The 19,565-nt window shown below is 38.3% G+C and overlaps 1 protein-coding gene across 17 annotated transcripts in view; it reads left to right on the top strand.

Annotated features, from left to right (window-relative positions):
* The window catches only part of hts (adducin 1-like protein hts), a 232,531-nt gene that overhangs the window by 170,842 nt on the left and 42,124 nt on the right, over positions 1-19,565 (top strand). For all 17 annotated transcript variants that reach the window (XM_076208406.1, XM_076208402.1, XM_076208410.1 and 14 more), the window contains 4 exons: positions 4,492-4,584; positions 4,673-4,806; positions 5,491-5,617; positions 8,221-8,331. In XM_076208406.1, the coding sequence (XP_076064521.1) occupies positions 4,492-4,584; positions 4,673-4,806; positions 5,491-5,617; positions 8,221-8,331 (465 nt within the window). The remainder of the gene's footprint in view (positions 1-4,491; positions 4,585-4,672; positions 4,807-5,490; positions 5,618-8,220; positions 8,332-19,565) is intronic.

Below are 19,565 nucleotides of genomic sequence, written 5' to 3' on the forward strand. Positions count from 1 at the left end.
CAACAGCTTTCTTTGCTTCATTGTTCCACTACTTGCTCCCATTCTCCTTTCTCTACTACTGCCCATAGGCTCTACTACTCTTGTAAAACTCTTGACTGCTATAAACAGCTTTCCCCTGATCCCCTATATCTGCAAAACCTTCCACAGTGCCATCCACTCTACCCTGTCATAAGCCTTTTCCAGATCCATAAAGATGGTGGTGTGAGAGGTAAATGCAAGGGTAATGGGCGGGGGATTGGAGATGGTTGAAGAATGGATAAATTATGAGAGATAAGCCAGCTGTTATTTGCTGACGACACTGTGCTTTTAGCAGGATAAGAGGAGGGATTATGAAAGTTAGTGACAGAGTTTGAGAATGTGTGCAAATGAAGGAAGTTGAGGATAAAGGTGGGTAAAAGTAAGGTGAGATTTACAAGGGAAGAGGATGGCAAATTGGAAGTGAGTATTAAGGGAGAGAGACTGGAGGAGGTGAATAGGTTTAGATACTTGGGTGCGAATGTGGCAGGAAAGGGAGGAGTGGAGGTGGAGATAGAATGTAGATTGAAAGAAGCAAGTAAATGTCTTGGTGGATTAAAAAGTGTAATGAGAAATAGACATTTGGGAATGGATGACATCACTGTATAGGGCAGAAACATGGAACATAAGGGAGGAAGAGTTTAGATGTGTTTGAGATGAAATACCTGAGAAGTATGGCAGGGTTACTAGGTTGGATAGAGTGAGAAATGAGGTGAGGAGGAGTGAAGAAAGGTTAGTACAGTCACTATCCGAGTTACGACCACCTGTACTTGCAACCACGTCTAGCAGATGTGTATTATGAGTTTAATGTATATGTCTGGCAGCACAGCGTGTAAGATAGTTGTAGCAGCCCGGCATCGCACACGACATTTATGGCAGAGATGGAAAAGTTGCTATACACGTGGTTGGAAGATAATAGGAAAAGAAATATGAAACAGATGTTGCAAACAGTGCAAAGTAAGGCTACAAGTTAATTTCGCATGTTGAAAGAACGGGCAGGTGAAGAATACGCTTCACATGAATTCATAGCGAGTGCTGGGTGGTTTCATCGCTTTCGAGAGCGTTACCTGGTTCACCACATGTTGTTGAAAGGTGAGGCTGCTAGCAGTGATGCGCATGCAGCTAAGCCATTTGTGGAAGAGTTTGATGAATTAATTAAGGATGAAGGATATTTACGTATTTAAGACTACGCCTAGCAGATGCCTATTATGAGTTTATTAATAAGAGTACTTTATAATAAGTATTTTCTTTCTTTAACCTACCATATCATATTAATAACTAAGCAACTGAAAACAATTCTGTATACAACTGTAGGAGAGAAGCCAACCGCAGAGTATGGGATCCAATGTATTTAACGCTTCGCCCAGCAGGGCTTCTTCAGAAATAACAGTGGATGGATATTTTTTTTTTTTCCTCCAAGGCTATCGATTCATAAGATGGTCATTAAGCCTGATTTGAATTTGTACAGTCTCGATGTTGTGATGTATGTGAACACACTGGACAAACATCTGACTCCTTATATAACCCGAGCTTACGGGGAGAAATGAACATGAAACTGGTGTAAACACAGTTTGCGTAAATTGCTTGTTACTTTGTTTTTAAAATTGCTAAAGGTTTATTTATTGTAAAAAATACATTGTTTTGATTTATATTATCAATGAGAGATATAAAAGCAGATTCAAAACATCTACGTTTCATAGTATGGTTTTCATATTTGATAATCTTAGTAATATTCCAGTCAGCATTGTGGCCTGTATCGTATCTACCGTATATTTCCATGTATAAGGTGACCCTAAAATCCAAAAATTCACCCCCTTAAAATTGGGGGTCGTCTTATACTACCATTATAAAAATCAGACCTTGAATTCTACGCGAGATGACTTGGTAGGCTAGCCTGCCGATAACCACCGATACACAGGAATGATTCACATTATGATAAGAACTGGTAATAAAGGTAATTAAACCATATTTACCTTATATATTATTGGCATGTCTTTATAGTAAATGGCAATTGTTAATAAATTCGAGGAATAATTCTATATTAATTCTATATTAATGAAATTACGGTACTTTTAACTACTCTATATAAACACATTTAACACAGCTGAAAAAAAAATGTAAACATCGAGCACTGGTTGCGTTCAAAGCAAACTTTTTCTTTCGCTAACTTTTCAGTAATTTTTAAGACTGAAAATAACAATTTTGGATTACAGTACATAAAACGTTTATTTATCAATAAAAAAATATATTACAGTAGTTGCATTTAAAACATAGAAAATTTAAAAATTATAAAATTATAAAACTTAATTTCTAATCATCATCAATATTACACATCAAACGTATTTCTAAAACCTTTATTTTCAATAAAATTACATTATATTTAAAACTTAAAACATTATAAAACTTTATTTCTTTATTTATCTAAAACCCTTCAAACTCGTCACAATCATCACTCTGTTTCAAAAAGTTGTTTGAACATATCACAAGATTCCTCAAATATGCCGTCATCGTAGGGATCCCAGTCAGGTTCCGGTGAGTCGAATTCGGCTTCGTCATCACTTTCATACAATAAATCATCTTCAGTGCCACCCATGGCATTAGAGATTTCACATTTTTTAAAAGATTTTACGATACTTTCGACCTTAACACTTTCCCAAGCTTTAACCCCTTCCATACGGTGCCGCACACGTAGGCGTCATGAGGAGCAAGTGGATTCGTGACGCTGCCATATCGGCGTCTTGATTATATTTATTGTAGTCGCCCCTGTGTTTTTACATTCTCCCAAATGCGCCCTGAATCCCATTCTCTGTGGTTTTCAAAATTCGCGGGTGAAAGAGAGAACGATCGATATAAGCGGTGACTATATTTTATGATACGAGTATTATTACGACACGTCATACGGCTGGCATTGGCTGCTGCCCGCGAGATTTAAGTCCTGTACTGAAGTGGTTAATAACAAACTCGCAGAGAACATCAAGTGATGCACTACGCATAGCTCCACCTTTTGTAAATGACTTCTCTCCATTCGTCATCCACTCGTTCCATTGATACCTAACATTATCTTTAAACGGTTTGTTTAAATTTGCATCAAGTGGCTGAAGTACAGAAGTTAAGCCACCTGGAATAACAGCAATATCAGTATTGCTTCGTTCCAACCGTGTTTTAGAATTCGCTGTTATATGACTCCTAAACATATCCCAGACCAACAAACTGCGTTCATTTCTCATGCCACCTGGCCGTTTATTCAAAATATTGTTAATCCATAATTTCACATCACTCTCATCCATCCATCCTTTCGGGTGAAAGTGAACCAAAATTTAGCAGTCGTCTTATACTACCGATATGAGATAAATTCATAAAAAATTTGCTCTAATTTTGTACCTCGTCCTATACAAAGGTCGTCTTATACACGGAAATATACGGTATGTCTAACAATGGCATTATTCATATTGTAACTTTTCATATCATATACTAGGAAAAATTATAAAAATTAAAATAAAAGGCATATAATTGATAAACAGTAAACAGCTTGTATATAATAGTATTCAGTAGAAAAAGTTACTTAAAAACGCAACAGATTGATATCGTGTATCCCAGAGTATAACCCTCGTGTCGGCCATTTTAATGGGATCTGACTTACGACTGGTTGGTCAGAACCAATCTAGGTCGTAACTCAGATAGTAACTGTAAAAGGTTAGTAAAAGAAGTGTAGAAGGCAGAGATGGATGGAGTGAAAAGGAGGGGCCAACCAAGGATGAGATGGATGGATGCTTTGAAAAAGAGGGGGAATGTCTGTTCAGCAAGGGAGAAAACAAGTAATTAAGGTTGAGTGGAGAATAGATGTATATGGAAGATACTCTGGTGCATGGGAGTGGGTGGGGATGGGGGAGTTAGAGAGTGATTATGTGGAATGATATTTTGACGAAGACCAAAGAGATTTTCCCCAGTCTTCTCTCTTTCTGAGAGGGAGGGTTGCCACCTAAATGAAGCGGCCATGCTGTGTCTTGCTATGTTGCTTATGACCCATGGCAGTGTGCAAGATGCAGGGATAACCTGTTAGCCGAGAGGAGCCAAGAGGGAGGGAAGGGGATGGATGGGAGTGGGTGGGGATGGATGGGAGTGGGTGGGGATGAAATGAGTGGGAGTGGAATTATGCCTTGTAAGGGGGGAAAGCCCTTGGTATATGTGTGTATTTTTTATTTGTTTATCTTTTATTATAAATAGATAAAATACAGGAATGATCCATTATCCAGGAGGAGCCAAGATAAGAGGGAGGGAGGGGGGTGAATGGGAATTGATTATGGGGGGATGGAAAGGGTGGGAGTGGATTTTATGCCCTTGCTTTTGGCTACCCCCTTAAAAGGGAAAAAGCTGTTGGTATATGTATGTTTTTTTCATTTTATGGTTATGTAAATCTGTATGATGTTGAAATGAGAACAAAATTTAAAGATTCCTGTCTAATTTTTTTTTTTATAGGAAGGAGGGGCAGAGGGTAAAGGTCCGAAGGAGCGCAAATGGAAAGTTGGAGAGCTCGAATTTGAGGCTCTTATGAGAACACTAGATAATGCAGTAAGTATATCAGATGATTATTAGTGGATATTTTGTGTTTTTATTGGTTTCTTAGTATTTGTTTGTTAACTTTTTGTTAATGTTGCAGGGATTACGGACAGGTTTTATATACAGGCGACCTTTGGTCAAACAAGAACCTCCAAAACAATTGAGTGATGTTGCTTTGCCCCCCACTGCCAGTAACTATACACATCTCTTTGATGAGGATGATATTACAAGAAGGTGAGATATTTTGGTAAATTAGATGTTAGTAGATGACTAGTAAAAAAGGTATGGAAGGCAGATGTGGAGGGAGTGAACATGAGGGGACATTCTAGGATGAGGTGGATGGATGGGGTGAAGGGGGCTTTGGGGAAGAGGGGAATGTCTGTTGAGGAAGGAAGGGAGAGGACGGAAGACAGAGGTGAGTGGAGAATGGTTGTATATGGATGATGTTGTGATTGCATGAGGAGGAATGGGCGGGGGGGTGGGGTAGTATGTGTGAGTAAATTTTGACGCAGCCCGAAGGGATTTCTCCCCGTCCTCTCCTTATATGCAAGGGGGGACGGAGAGGGGGGGTCGCCGATTAAATGAAGCGGCCTTGCTGTGGATGTGCTGTGTCTTGCGACACTGCTTCTGACCCAGGGCGGTGGGCAGGGTGCAGGGATGACCCGTCATCCAGGAGGTGCTCAGATGAGAGGGAGGGTGGGAGGGGTGTGGAGTGTATTTAGGGATGAAATGGGTGGGAGTGTTTTTATGCCTTTCCCTTTTTGGCTACCTCCCTTGGAAGGGGGAAAAAGCCTTGGTATATGTATGTATGTATGTATGTAGATGTTAGTAGAACCATTCACAAAATGGAGAGTGATAAAAAAAATGCCATTAAAAACAATTAGGGAGGGAAGGAAAATAATGATTTATCTTTTTCAGTCCTCTTAAACGAATCTTGGATGGGCGCAAGGCTCAGGATAAATCTCGATGGCTCAACTCTCCAAATGTTTACCAAAAGGTGGAGGTCCTAGAAACTGGAACACCAGACCCCAAGAAGATCACCAAGGTAGAGGTTGTCACTATTGAGAGTGCTATCCCCGCAGACAAGTGATTGGGCTAGAAATCACTTCTTTAGCTGACAAGCCACTGCACTAGTAGTGCACTCTATATCTTCACATGGAGAAATGCTGGTCAACCTGATATTTTTCTCATTTTGGAAGGTTAAAGAATAAATGTCACCATTCCTCTCCAAGGTTTCATGCAATCACAACTGTCATGTAATCTGTAGTAGGATTCACATTGAAACCACTGGTTGAAGTGCCAAGATTGACCGCATTTTTTGTCATTGTTTATTTTTTATGTATTTGTTTTTAAAACTCTTGGACCAACCTTAGACATTAGGCATTTTAAGAACCAGTAAGACTTCAGAGTGTCCTTAGCTGACATTTTAAGCAAATGTATGGAGGCAGCTTTTAAAATTGTGACATTTTCTCTAAACTAGAAGAATTGAAATTTTCATTCCAAAAATATTTTGCGATATATAAGAAAATTGAGATATTATCAAGACTCATGATAGGTTGACAAAGTATGAAACTAATAGAGCATGGTAACCAAGGATTGTTTTAGAAAATTATGTTATAGATTTACCATTTATATTTAATAATCGGATTTTTTGTGAATGTTTCTGTATATGTATGTGTTTGCATGCATAAATATGTATATACATGCATACATACACACATACACATACATTTTTTCATCATGCACACACGTATATGTATATATTATATGTGTGTGCGTGTATGTATGTATAATTTTTTCTTTTTCCATTGGGAAGGGGGGGGGTGTTTAGTAGGTAATTATTTTTGACAATTAGTTTAGAAATTCATTGGTTCTGTTCTCCAGTTGACCTTGACCATATAGTGAGATATTTAAAGAGGAATGAGTGGAGAAAATGTCAGATAAATTGATTGGGCAGGAAATTATTTCTTGTATGAAATGAAGTTGCCAGTTAAGGTTCCTAGGGTATAGATAGGGAACCACTTTTCTTTGGCAGGCCTTGGTATACTTTACATTTGTCTAGTTGGCAGCTTAAGTTTTCCTTGTGTTCACAATCTGATGCAAATGATATACTGTACCTAGTGCTTGTCTTACTGCCTTGTTGTAAATTGTTGAAGTGTGTTTAATCTGTTCTTTTAGATAAGCTAGAATAATAATACTCATGTCCACATGTGATCAGAATATTTGTCAGTAATATATTTAATTTTTTTTTTTTTTCTTTTGTCAACCATCCTATGAGTATTTGGTTTGCTATAGCATAATGGTATCTTATAGTGATTTACACTTGCATTTATACAATATTTTTTGTATTTTTGGCTGATTTCAGCTAAATTGAGGGGCTAATACTTTTTTTCCCCCAACGTATTGAGCTGCAATTTGTTGATAGGTGGGATGCACAACACCAAGACATTGTGGGCTCGGGAGAAATGGGTATTTTGTATGCCAAGAGGGTCTTCAGTAAACTAGTAAAGCTGAGCATTAATTGGCAATGTTTTGGAGTTGTATAGAGATGTCGGTTTATCCTATATCTTTACTCTTGATCATATATGGAATAATAAAAAAAAAAGGCTTCATGAGCCATTATTTCTTGCATCACTAGAAATATCAGTTACTGGCATAGGTATGAGGAAAGACATTGGAATACTACTTGTTTGTGAAATATTTTTTATTTTTCTAGTCTTGGAAAGATATTGTTAGTAGTTGCTCATGAAGTTGCTTAAGTAAAGAAAGCTTTGGTAAAGTATCTTGTCATTTTACAATTTTTGTAATGTCCTGGAAGTATCTCTCTCTCTCTCTCTCCTCTCTCTCTCTCTCTCTCTCTCTCTCTCTCTCTCTCTCTCTCTCTCTCCTCTCTCTCTCTCTCTCACTCTCTCTCTCTCTTCCTTCTCTCACTCTCTCTCTCTCTTCCTTCTCTCTCTCTCTCTTCCTTCTCTCTCTCTCTCTTCCTTCTCTCTCTCTTCCTTCTCTCTCTCTCTCTTCCTTCTCTCTCACTCTCTTCCTTCTCTCTCGCTCTGTCTCTGTCTGTTTGTGTCTGTCTTCCTCTCTGTATATCTTTCCATTCCTTTCTTACAATGTAGTTATCAACCCTTTGTTGTTCATTATTGATAATCGCCACTGGTGACTCGTATATCCTTGCATAGGCATTAGACTCCGGTTGCCTGATGTATGGTCAGCCTTTGCATGTGTGTTGGTAACAGTTTATGGTTTCTTCAATAAAGTGTCTGCAATAAAGTCTGGACCTTTTATTCAAGATAAAGGCTGGTTGATGTAGACATATCTTTACACAATATACTTTTCTTGTAAAAGAATATTTGAGTCAATACTTGTATGACCAAGCACATGAACCAGCTTTAGTTGTGCCTGTTTTCACAATGTTAGGTGTTTGTTGATCATCATCCACTTGGCTGATGATAAGTAGGGCCACAAGCAAAACCAAGCACAGAGGCCAATTCCTCCAACATACAGCATAGTGGTGACAATCATGGGAAACAGGCACAATGTAGTCTTGAATGTCAAAACCTTGGCTGCGTAGGCAGATTTAGCGCAGCTTTAAATTGTAATTGCTGGTGGAGGCTTGGCCCTGACGTGCTTTGTTTTGTTTTGCTGCAGTGGGTGGCTGATGGATCTCCAACACACTCCACGCCAGTCAAGCTGGACAGTGCTCTACAGTTTGTGCCGAAGAATACCAACCCTAAAGAATTTAAAACCCTTCAGAAAATGGTAAGTTGTGTTTTCACATACTGTCGAGGGTATGTGTTTCATTACTGTTATTAGTAGTAGTAGTAGTAGTATTTCAAGGACTTGTTGAATGTAGAAGAGAGCAAGGCCATGATTGGATCAATGTATAATGACAGGAGAATGGGATGAGAGAGGAGAAATAAGTACATTGAAAGTAATCAAATCTTGTAAAGCACCTGGGTTAGATTAATTATTGTCTCAGGGGAGAGTGACAGAGGAGTTGGAAAGGCTTATGGGAAGGTTTTAATTGTGAAGATTAGGAGAGGAACAGAGGGAGTAATTGTTGAGGAACTGTTGTGGGTTCAGGAAAGGTAAGAAGGTTTAGGTGAAAGGTAAGGATGTTTATTGGTCCTTTATGGAGTTGGAGAATGCTAATAACAGGTTAGCCAAAACCTTCTTACATATATGTAAGAAGGTTTTGGCTAAAGGTAAGAATGTTTATTGGTCCTGTATGGAGTTGGAGAATGCCTATGACAGGTTAGACTGTGGAAGGCATTGCAAGTATATGGGAATGGGGGAAAGTTGTTAAGGGCAGTCATTAGTTTTTACAAGGGTAGTAGAGGTTGTGTTAGGATTGGAAATGGAGAGTGAGTGGTTTGAGGTAAAGCTGGGGCTGCATCAGGGCTGGTTTGTTGCCATGACTGTTCAATGTGTACATGGATGGTGTGATATGGAAGGTAAATGCAAGGATGGGCAGGGGATTGGAGATGGTTAGAGATAGTGGAGAGAGGTGGGAGGTGAGCTAGTTGTTTGCAGATGACACAGCTTCTAGTAGGGTTAGAGGAGGGATTAAGGGAGTTAATGACAGAGTTTAGGAAGGTGTGCAATAGGAGAAAGTTGAAGGTAAATGTGGATAAAAGTAAAATAATGAGATATACAAGGGGGGAGAGAATGGCAGAATTGGAAGTCTTAGAGTAGAGAGGCTTAAGGAGGTGGATAGTTGGGATTACCTGAAGCAGGAAATGGAGGAGAGTGATGGTGGGAGGAGGGATTGAGAGAGCTATGTGGTGTCGGGGGTAGGGGTAGAGGAAGATATGGCGGGGGGGGGCAAAAGAAAGAGAGTTGGGAGTGGAAAAGATAGAGAGTTGGGGAGGTTAAGAGGGAGAAAGGTAGGGTGGGGGAGGGGCAAAAAAAGATATGGCAACGGAAAAGGGAGAAAAATATGACAAGATCACATCTAATAATGATGATTGGAAATCAAAGATATAGATTAAGTTGGAACTGTACAGAAATTTTAGTCTAGGTATGTATAGATACATATACACACAGCCTTTTCCTCCTTACAAGGGAGGTAGTCAGGCATAAATTCACTCTTACCCATGTCATCCACACACACTCCACTCCCATTCACCACCCCTGCCTCCCTCTTTTCTTGGCTCTTCCTTAATGATGGGTCATCTCAGCATTTCACCCACTGCCTTGGGTCAGAAGCAGTATAGCAATACACAGCACATCCACAGCAAGGTGATCCCCCTCTCCATCCCTTCATGCAGAAAAAGAGAAGACTGGGAGAAATCCCTTCAGGCTGCGTCAAAAATATCATTCACACATACTCCCTCATGCCCCACCCATCCCCCACTGACTCCCTTCCATGTATCACAGCATCATGCATACACAACCATTATCCCTTCACTCCTATCTTCTGTCTTCTCCCTTGCTTCATCAACAAACATTTCCCTCTTTCCCAGTGCCCCTTTTACCCCATCCATCCATCTCGTCCTTAGTTGCCCCCTCATGTTCACTCCTTCCACCTCTGCCTTCCACACCACTTTTACTAAATTTTCACTCATTCTTTCCATGTGTACAACCATCCCAATACTTTCATCAACCCAATATCCCAACTCCCTTTCCACCCCCACCATCCTCCACCTCGTTTCTCACTCTATCCAACATAGTAACCCCTACCATACTTGTCAGGCATTTCATCTTAAGCACATTTAAACTCTTCCTCTCCAATGTTCCATGTTTCTGCCCCATGCAGTGTTGTCGGCACAATCACTCCTTCATACAATCTCCTCTTCACATCCGTTCCCAAATGTCGGTTTTCATTACAATTTTTAATCTCCCAAGGCATTTACTTGCTTCTCTCAATCTACATTCAACCTCCACCTCCACTCCTTCCTTTCCTGCCACATTCACACCCAAGTATCTAAAACTATCGACTTCCTACAGTCTCCCTTAATACTTCAAATTTGCTGCCATCCTCTCCCTTTGTACATCTCATCACCTTACTTTTACCCACATTAACCTTCAACTTTCTCCTACACCTCCAAACTCTGTCACTGATTTCCTTAATCCCTCCTTTGATCCTGCTACAAGTGCAGTGTCGTCAGCAAAGAACAACTGGCTTATCTCCTATTTGCCTCCATTTTCTTTAACCCTCTCCAATTCTTGCACCACCCCATCCATTTATAAATTGAACAGCCAAGGTGACATAACACATCCCTGGTGAAGTCCCACCTTTACCTCAAACCACACACTCTCTTCATTTTTATTTCTAACACAGGCTTTACTATTGTAAAGATTCTTGACTGCTTTTAACAGCTTTCCTTCTATCCCATATATCCACAATACCTTCCACAGCGCCTTCCTGTCTACCCTGTCAAAAGCCTTTTCCAAATCCATAAAGGCCCCAAAAATACATCCTTACTTTTTTCTATAGCTTTCTCACATATCTGCCATACCACAGTATGATAAAGAAAAAAATAAGAGGATAGGGTATGGGATCCAATGAGCATTGCTCCTTTCCCATATAATAAAATTAGGCAAATACAAGTTGGTACACACACACAAACATACTTCTGAACTGGATATTGTGAACAAAATGGGAGTATAAATCACCAATTGGAAAGTGACCATATACTAATAGAGTTTGAATTAAAAGAACAAAACAATGTAAGAAGGAATGAGAAACATAGAGAAGGAAGATTAATGTGTACAACAAAATACATACATACATATACCAAGGCTTTTTCCCCCTTACAAGGGAGGTAGCCAAAAAGGAAAAGGCATAAAATCATTCCCACCCATTCCATCCTTGAATACACTCCACACCCCTCCACCCTCCCTCTTATCTTAGCACCTCCTAGATGACGGGTCATCCCTGCACCTTGTCCACTGCCCTGGGTCAGAAGCAGTGTCGCAAGACACAGCACATCCACAGCAAGGCCGCTTCATTAAATCGGTGACCCCCCCTCTCCGTCCCTCCATTGCATAAAAGGAGAAGATGGGGAGAAATCCCTTCGGGCTGCATCAAATTTTGCTCACACATACTACCTCACCCCTCATCCCCCCGCCCATTCCACCTCATGCATCACAACATCCTCCATATACAACCATTCTCCATTCACCCCTGTCTTCTGTCCTCTCCCGTCCTTCCTCAACAGACATTCACCTCTTCCCCAAAGCCCCCTTCACCCCATCCATCCACCTCATTCTAGGACGTCCCCTCATGTTCACTCCCTCCACATCTGCCTTCCATACCTCTTTTACCAGTCTTTCTTCACTCATTCTTTCCATGTGTCCAAAACATCCCAATACTCTTTCATCAAAATGGATTTTTATAAAACTTAGAAAAAATTTCCAAAACACAAACTGGAATAAATTCTCCAAAGAGGAAACAAAGATGGAAGACAAATGGAACATATTCAAAGAAAAGTACAAGGCAGGAATTGATAAATATGTAACAAAGAAGAAGCAAAAAGAGGATTATATAGTGTTGGTATAACAAAAGATGCAGTGAGGCTAAAGACAAAAGAGACAAAACCTGGAAAAGATGGAAAAGAGACAAAAAACATCCAAATGGCAAACATATATAAAACTTGTAACGAATATGTGAATATATGCAGGAAAGGAAAAAGAAACTATGAAAAAGCTATCATAGACAAATGTAAGGATCAATCTAAACTCTCTTACAGATATGTAAATGATACAAGACAAACATGAAATTGTAAAACTGCATGAAGGAGATAAAGAATATATAAATGACAGAAATGGCAGAAGTTATGATCAGACATTTCAGGTCTGTCTTTACAATTGAGAGGTCACAAATTTGGGAAGATGGACAACGAGGAAGATCCCCTAAAATGAAAGAAATAAAGGTAACACAGAAAGAAATAAGAGACCAAATAAAAAACCTAGATGTTAGGAAATTGCATGGACCGGATGGAATTGCAAATTGGATACTGAAAGAGTGTATAGATGAACTGATGGATAAATTATACAAGATGATAGACTTTTCACTCAAAGAAGGAAAGGTACCTCAAGATTGGAAAGATGCAAACATAGTACCAATGTATAAAGAAGGAAACAAAAAAAGATCCTACAAACTTCAGTATCCCTTACAAGCACAGTAGCAAAAATATGCGAAAAGGTTATCAGAAACAAATGGATCAAACACTTGGAAGAGTAAAATATTAAACCCTAAACAATTTGACTTTAAAAGTGGAAGATCGTGTACCACAAAATTAATAAACTTTTACTCGAGAGAAATTGAGATAATACAAGAAAGATGGCTGGGCAGCTTGTGCCTTCTTGGACTTGCAGAAGACTTTTGACAAAGTACCACATAAAAAGTTAATAGGAAAATTTTAAATAATAGGAATACAAGGTAAGCTACTGGAATGGATGAAGGATTTCTTAAGTGGGAGAAAAATAAGAGTGGTACTTGGAGACAAAAATTCGAACTGGGAAGATGTGATAAGTGGCATCCTGCAAGGCTCTGTATTGGCTCCTTTAATGTTTGACATGTATACAAATGATATGGATGAGGGAGTGAAGTGTTACATGAACTTTTTTGCTGATGATGCCAAATTACTCAAGATAGTAAGCACAGAAGACTGCAGATCGCTATAAAGAGACCTGGACAAAATATGGGAATGGAGTCAGAGGTGTGAAATGAACTTTAACATTAAGAAATGTCGTATAATGGTATTTTGAAAAAGCAAAAATAGAATATCGGGTCAGTATAAATTTGGTAACAAGGAAGTCAAAAAAGTCGACTCAGAAAGGGACCTGGGAGTGATTATCCCAAGTGACTTGACACCTGATAAACATGTCAATAAATTAGTTGTAGAGATTTTTAACTTAAGATCAATGAAAGTGGCCTTTGACTACATGGATGAGAAAGTGGTGTGTGCAAAAACAATACATGAATTTAAAAATAGTTTAGATAAAATGAGATATGAAGACGGGACCTCACGAGCATAGCTCCCCTTCCCGTAAAATACAACTAGGTAAATACAACTAGGTAAATACACACACACACACACACATACATACATACATAATGGGAATTGTAGAGACTAAACTAAGAGGTGAAATACCATCCACTGTTATCGGACAAGGTTTATACAACTACTGGATAAAAAACAGGGAGGGGGAATCATGTTCTTGGCCAAGAAAGACCTAAAGGTGACAAAAATTGCAGAGGGCAAAGGTAATGCTGAATTGATCATGATAAAAGTCGAAGGCAAGAATATGAAAAGTAGAAAGTTTGTGGTGACTTATGTGCCTCCAAAAACAAGCGCTTGGAAAGAAATCGAACATACAAAAATGCTAGATGATACAAGAAAATCACTCAATGAGATACTAATGGGTAAGGGTAATCTGGTAGTTATGGGGGACTTCAATTGCAAAGAAATTTGTTGGGACAGCATGACAGTGCAAGGAGGAGATGACTCGTGGGGCAATGTACTGCTAGATATGACCATGGAGTACACAATGACCCAATGGGTCCGTGAAAACACAAGGTACAGAAATAATGAAGAGCCTTCGAAACTAGATCTAATATTTACAACAGAGCCTGAAATAGTGCATAAAGTCCAGTATGAGACACCAATTGGAAAGAGTGACCATGTACTCATCGAAACTATACTAAAAGAAGAAATAGACATAGAGAGGAACGAAAAGCATAGGAAAGGAAGACTGAGGTACAACAAAACAGACTTTACAAAACTAAAGACATTCTTCCGGAATGCAAACTGGGAAATATTTTACAGGGAAGAAACAACAGTGGAAGAGAAATGGAATATATTGATGGAAAACTACAATGAAGGGGTAAACAGGCATGTACCAAGACAAAAGCGAGAGAGAGAGTACATTAAATGTTGGTTCAACAAAAGATGCAGTGAGGCAAAAGACAGAAGGGACAAAGCTTGGAAAAAGTGGAGAAAAGACAAAAAACAAAGCAAATGGCAAATTTATGTTAACTATAGAAATGAGTATGTTAATGTGAGAAGAGAGGAGAAAAGGAACCATGAGAAGGATATTATAGACAAATGCAAAGAGCAACCCAAACTATTCTATCGGTATGTGAATGGTAAACTTAAAAACAAACAGGAATTGGTGAAACTATGCCAAGGAAACATAGAATACACAGAAGATTTAGAGATGGCCGAAGTCATGAACAATCACTTTAAATCTGTTTTCACCAGAGAGAAAATACCAAATTGTGACATAGATAAAAACAAGAAATCTCCCCTCATGAATGAGTTTACAGCATCACTAAAGGAAATATCAGAACATTTATCAAGGCTGGATGTCAGAAAATCACATGGCCCGGACGGTATTGCAAATTGGATTCTAAAGGAGTGCAAAGAAGAACTAACAGACAAAATACACAACTTAATAAACAGCTCACTCAAAGAAGGAAAGATACCCGAGGACTGGAAAAACGCTAACATTGTACCAATACACAAAGGAGGAAACAAAGAAGAACCCACCAACTATAGGCCAGTATCACTAACAAGCACCATAGCCAAAATTTGTGAGAAAATAATCAAGAATAGATGGGTAAAACATCTGGAAGACAATGACATATTAAACCCAAGACAATTCGGATTCAGACAAGGAAGATCATGCTCCACAAACTTAATATGCTTTTACTCAAGACTAATAGACATAGTGCAAGAAAGAAATGGATGGGCTGATTGTGCATTCCTAGACTTGCAAAAAGCCTTTGACAAAGTACCACACAGAAAACTACTAAAAAAACTGGAACACATAGGAGGAATACAGGGAAACCTACTAAAATGGATAGAGGACTTTCTGACTGGTAGAAAGATGAGAGTAGTGCTCAGAGAAAAATATTCAGATTGGAAAGAGGTGATCAGTGGAGTACCGCAAGGATCTGTGCTGGCACCAATAATGTTTGCTATCTATATGAATGACATGGATGAGGACGTGAGCTGCTACATGAGCTTCTTTGCCGATGACGCCAAACTGCTAAGGAAAATAGAAACTGATGAGGACTGTGAAGCACTGCAAGAAGACCTAAATAGGGTATGGAACTGGAGTCAGAAATGGGAAGTGGACTTTAATACTAAGAAGTGTAGCATAATGGAGTTTGGAAAAAGCAAAAACAGAATATCAGGAAAATATACAATTGGAACCAAAGAAGTAAAGAAAGTAGGATCCGAAAAAGATTTGGGAGTAATTATCACGAACGACTTGTCCTATGATATACAGATTAACAAAATTGTCGGGGAGACTTACAACTTGCTAAGATCAATGAAAGTGGCGTTTACATACTTGGACGAAGACATGATGAAAAAAATATTGGTTACATTGATAAGGCCTAGATTAGAGTATGCAGCGACATTGTGGTCCCCCAGTACCAAAAAGAATATAAAGAAAATAGAAAGAATCCAAAGAGCAGCTACAAAAATGGCACCTGCACTTGCAAACCTATCATACGAGGAGAGATTGGCTAAACTGGAGTTACCGACACTGGAGCAAAGAAGAGAGAGAGGTGACCTATTGACCATCTACAGAATCATGAAAGGCACAGAGGTACTCGATAGAGAGAACTTACTTAACTGGGACAAAAGAAACACAAGAGGACATGGAAAGAAAATAAAAAAACATAGCTATAGAAGAGAACTGAAGAAAAACAGTTTTCCTCATAGAGTTTTGGACACTTGGAACAAACTGGACAATGGAATAGTATGCGCAAAAACCATTCATGAGTTTAAAAACAAACTAGACACTGCAAGATACAAAGGCGGGACATCACGAGCATAGCTCCCCTTCCCGCAAAATACAACTAGGTAAATACAACTAGGTAAATACACACAAAAAAATCCAAAGAGCAGCAACAAAAGTGACACCTACACTCTCAAATTTGACATACGAACAAAGATTGGATAAATTACATCTATCAACACTGGAATAGAGAAGAGAAAGTGGTGATTTGTTGAGAATTTACAGAATTATGAAAGGGATGGAAATTCTTGATAGAGACGACTTATTAAAATGGGATAGAAGAGAAACAAAGACATGAGAAGAAGCTAAAGAAGGACAGTTACAGAAGAGATTTGAAAAAGAATAACTTCCCACAGAGTGATTGATGTCTGGAACAAACGAAATGGAGAAATGGTGAGTGCCAAAACTATACAAGATTTTAAGAATAAACTGGATGCGGATATATGAAAACGGGTCACTATGAGCATAACTCTCATCCCGTAAAATACAACTAGGTAAATACACACACACACATCTGGAGAACAATATATTAAATCCAGTACAATTCGGTTTTAGACAGGGAAGATCATGTGCCACAAATTTGACCTGTTTCTATTCAGGGTTGATAGATATAATGTAAAAAAGGGACGGATGGAAAGGCTGTACTTTCCTTGACTTACAAAAGGTGTTTGATAAAAAATTCTAAACAAAAAACTTGCTGAAATGGATGGATGATTTCTTGCATGGGAGAAAAATGAGTGGTGCTCAGATAAAAACTCTGCTTGGGAAGAAATGATAAGTGGAGTCCCACAGGGTTCAGTATTGGCTTCAATAATGTTTGCTATATATGTAAATGACATGGATGAAGGTGTAGAATGTTACATGAACTTATTTGCAGATGATGCAAAACTGCTAAAGAAAGTATGGAAAAAGATTGTGAAGTGCTATAGAGAGACCTGGACAGGGTCTGGGAATGGAGTCAAAAGTGGGAAGTGAACTTTTACATTAAGAAATGTAGTATTATGAAATTTGGAAAAAGTAAAAAAAAAAAAAAAAGAATATCAGGACAATATAAAATTGGTGCAAAGTAAAGAAAGTTGGTTTCAAAAAGGACCTAGGAGTAATTATCACCAAAGACATGTCCCCAGACAAGCAGATAAACAAATTAGTCGGAGGAACCAACAATTTACTAAGATCAATAAAGGTGACTTTGAATTACTTGTATGAGGTAATGGTAAAAAAAATACTAGTTAAACTGGTAAGACCAAGATTGGAGTAGGCAGTGACACTATGGACACCCAGTACAAAAAAATAATATAAAAAACTAGAAAGAATCCAAAGAGCAACGGCAAAGATGGCCCCAACACTTTTAAAATTGACATATAAACAAAGATTGACTAAACTGGACGTGGGACAAAGAGGAGAAAGAGACGATCCATTGGCCATTTACGGAATCGTGAAAGGCATGGAAGTCCTTGACAGAGAAGACTTATTAAAGTGGGATAAAAGAAAAAGAGGACATGAAAAAAAAAAAAAAAAGGATAGTTATAGAAGAGATCTGAAAAAAAAAAAAAAAAAAGGTTTTCCACACAGTGATATCTGGAACAAATTAGATGGAACAATAGTGTGTGCAAAAACCATACAAGAATTTAATTAAGAACAAACTAGATGCTGAGAGATACAAAGATGGGTCACTACGACCATATCTCCCCTTCCCATATAATACAACAAGGTAAGTACACCCACCTGAGCTTCTGAGCTGAGCTGTCGGCAACTCTCAACTAGAGCTCCAAAGGCTGTCGAATAAGACAAAAATTCACAGTAATGCAAGGAAAACAAGAGGCCTGGTTGTTATTGAATGGGAGGGGGAGCACTTGTGATTACCCAAAATGATTTCTCTGCAGTGTTAAATTGATATAACAAGAGAAAATGGAAGAAAATATTATGGTTTTGAAAGAATTTATAGAACTAAGGAAAGAGATTGTGAATTAAAAAGCCTTTTCAAAGCTAACAATGAGATATGTGAACTAAAGAAAATAAATTCTAAACTAAATGATGAGCTAAGGGAATTAAAAAAAATCTAAAGGAGGTTAAATGTGAAAATAGAATGAAAACAGAGAAAACAAAGAGATAGCTTTTAAAGAGAGTACAACAACAGATGCAGGAAAATGCGAAGGATACAGCTATTCAAGTAATTAAAGAAAAAGCAAATTGTGTCAGAGATACAGTGGATAGAAAAAGTGTATTGTGGTATATGGTTTAAAGGAAAAACATGGTCTGGTGATGTAGGTACATGAGAGAAAAACAGAAAAGAAATAGCAGTAACAATTCTAAAAGAAGTACAAGATAATGACCAGGAAGTAGAGAAAGATATAGAAGTATATAGAATGGAACAATATTCTAAAGAAAGAAATTGACCTCTAAAGATAAGACTAAGATCACAAATGGTAACAGAAGACATATTAGAAAAATCAAGCACAGAGTAAACATTATAACAATATATGAATAAAGAGAGAAATGAATGTTGAGGAAGGAAAAGGCACCAAGAGGCAAAGCTAAGGGAAAAAATGCAAAGAGAATGGAGACTGAAAGCAAGGAGTTCTATTGGAGGGTCTTAGACCTGAAGCTGAGAAAATGATGCATCAAGGTAAATGAAACAAAAGAAACTGAAAACAGGATGGAGAAGGAAAAAACTTAAATGTGGCCTATACTAACATAGACGGATTAATCTTAGGATTGAATGAACTAAATGTTACCTGTTAGAAAAACCAGAAATAATGGACATGGAAAGAAAATAAAAAAGGACAGTTATAGAAGCGACCTGAAAAAGGACATTTTTCCCCACAGAGTGGTGGATATATGAAACAAACTGGATGAAATGATCGTGTGTGCAGAAACCATACATGACTTTAAGAACAATTTAGGTACTGTGAGGTACAGAGATGGGACATCATGAGCATAGATCCCCTTCCCATAAGATACAACTAGGTAAATGCATCTAGATAAAAACACACACACACACGATTACAGTATTCAGGTCACTAAAGAGGATAGATTGCAAAGACAGAAGAGATTGATTAAAGACAGGAGGGCTTTAAGAGGTAATGGGAACAAATTAAGAAAGACCACACATGTATAAAGGATGTGAAGAAATAGTTTTCTATATAGATTGCATAAATACCTGGAATAGCTTAGGAAGTGATATAGCCCAAGCTCAAACAACACACAAGTTCAAATCTAAATATGATAATTGG

This window comes from Oratosquilla oratoria, chromosome 25, assembly GCF_046742065.1.
Source record: "Oratosquilla oratoria isolate Oo_2021 chromosome 25, ASM4674206v1, whole genome shotgun sequence".
NCBI classification, from domain to species: Eukaryota; Metazoa; Arthropoda; class Malacostraca; order Stomatopoda; family Squillidae; genus Oratosquilla; species Oratosquilla oratoria.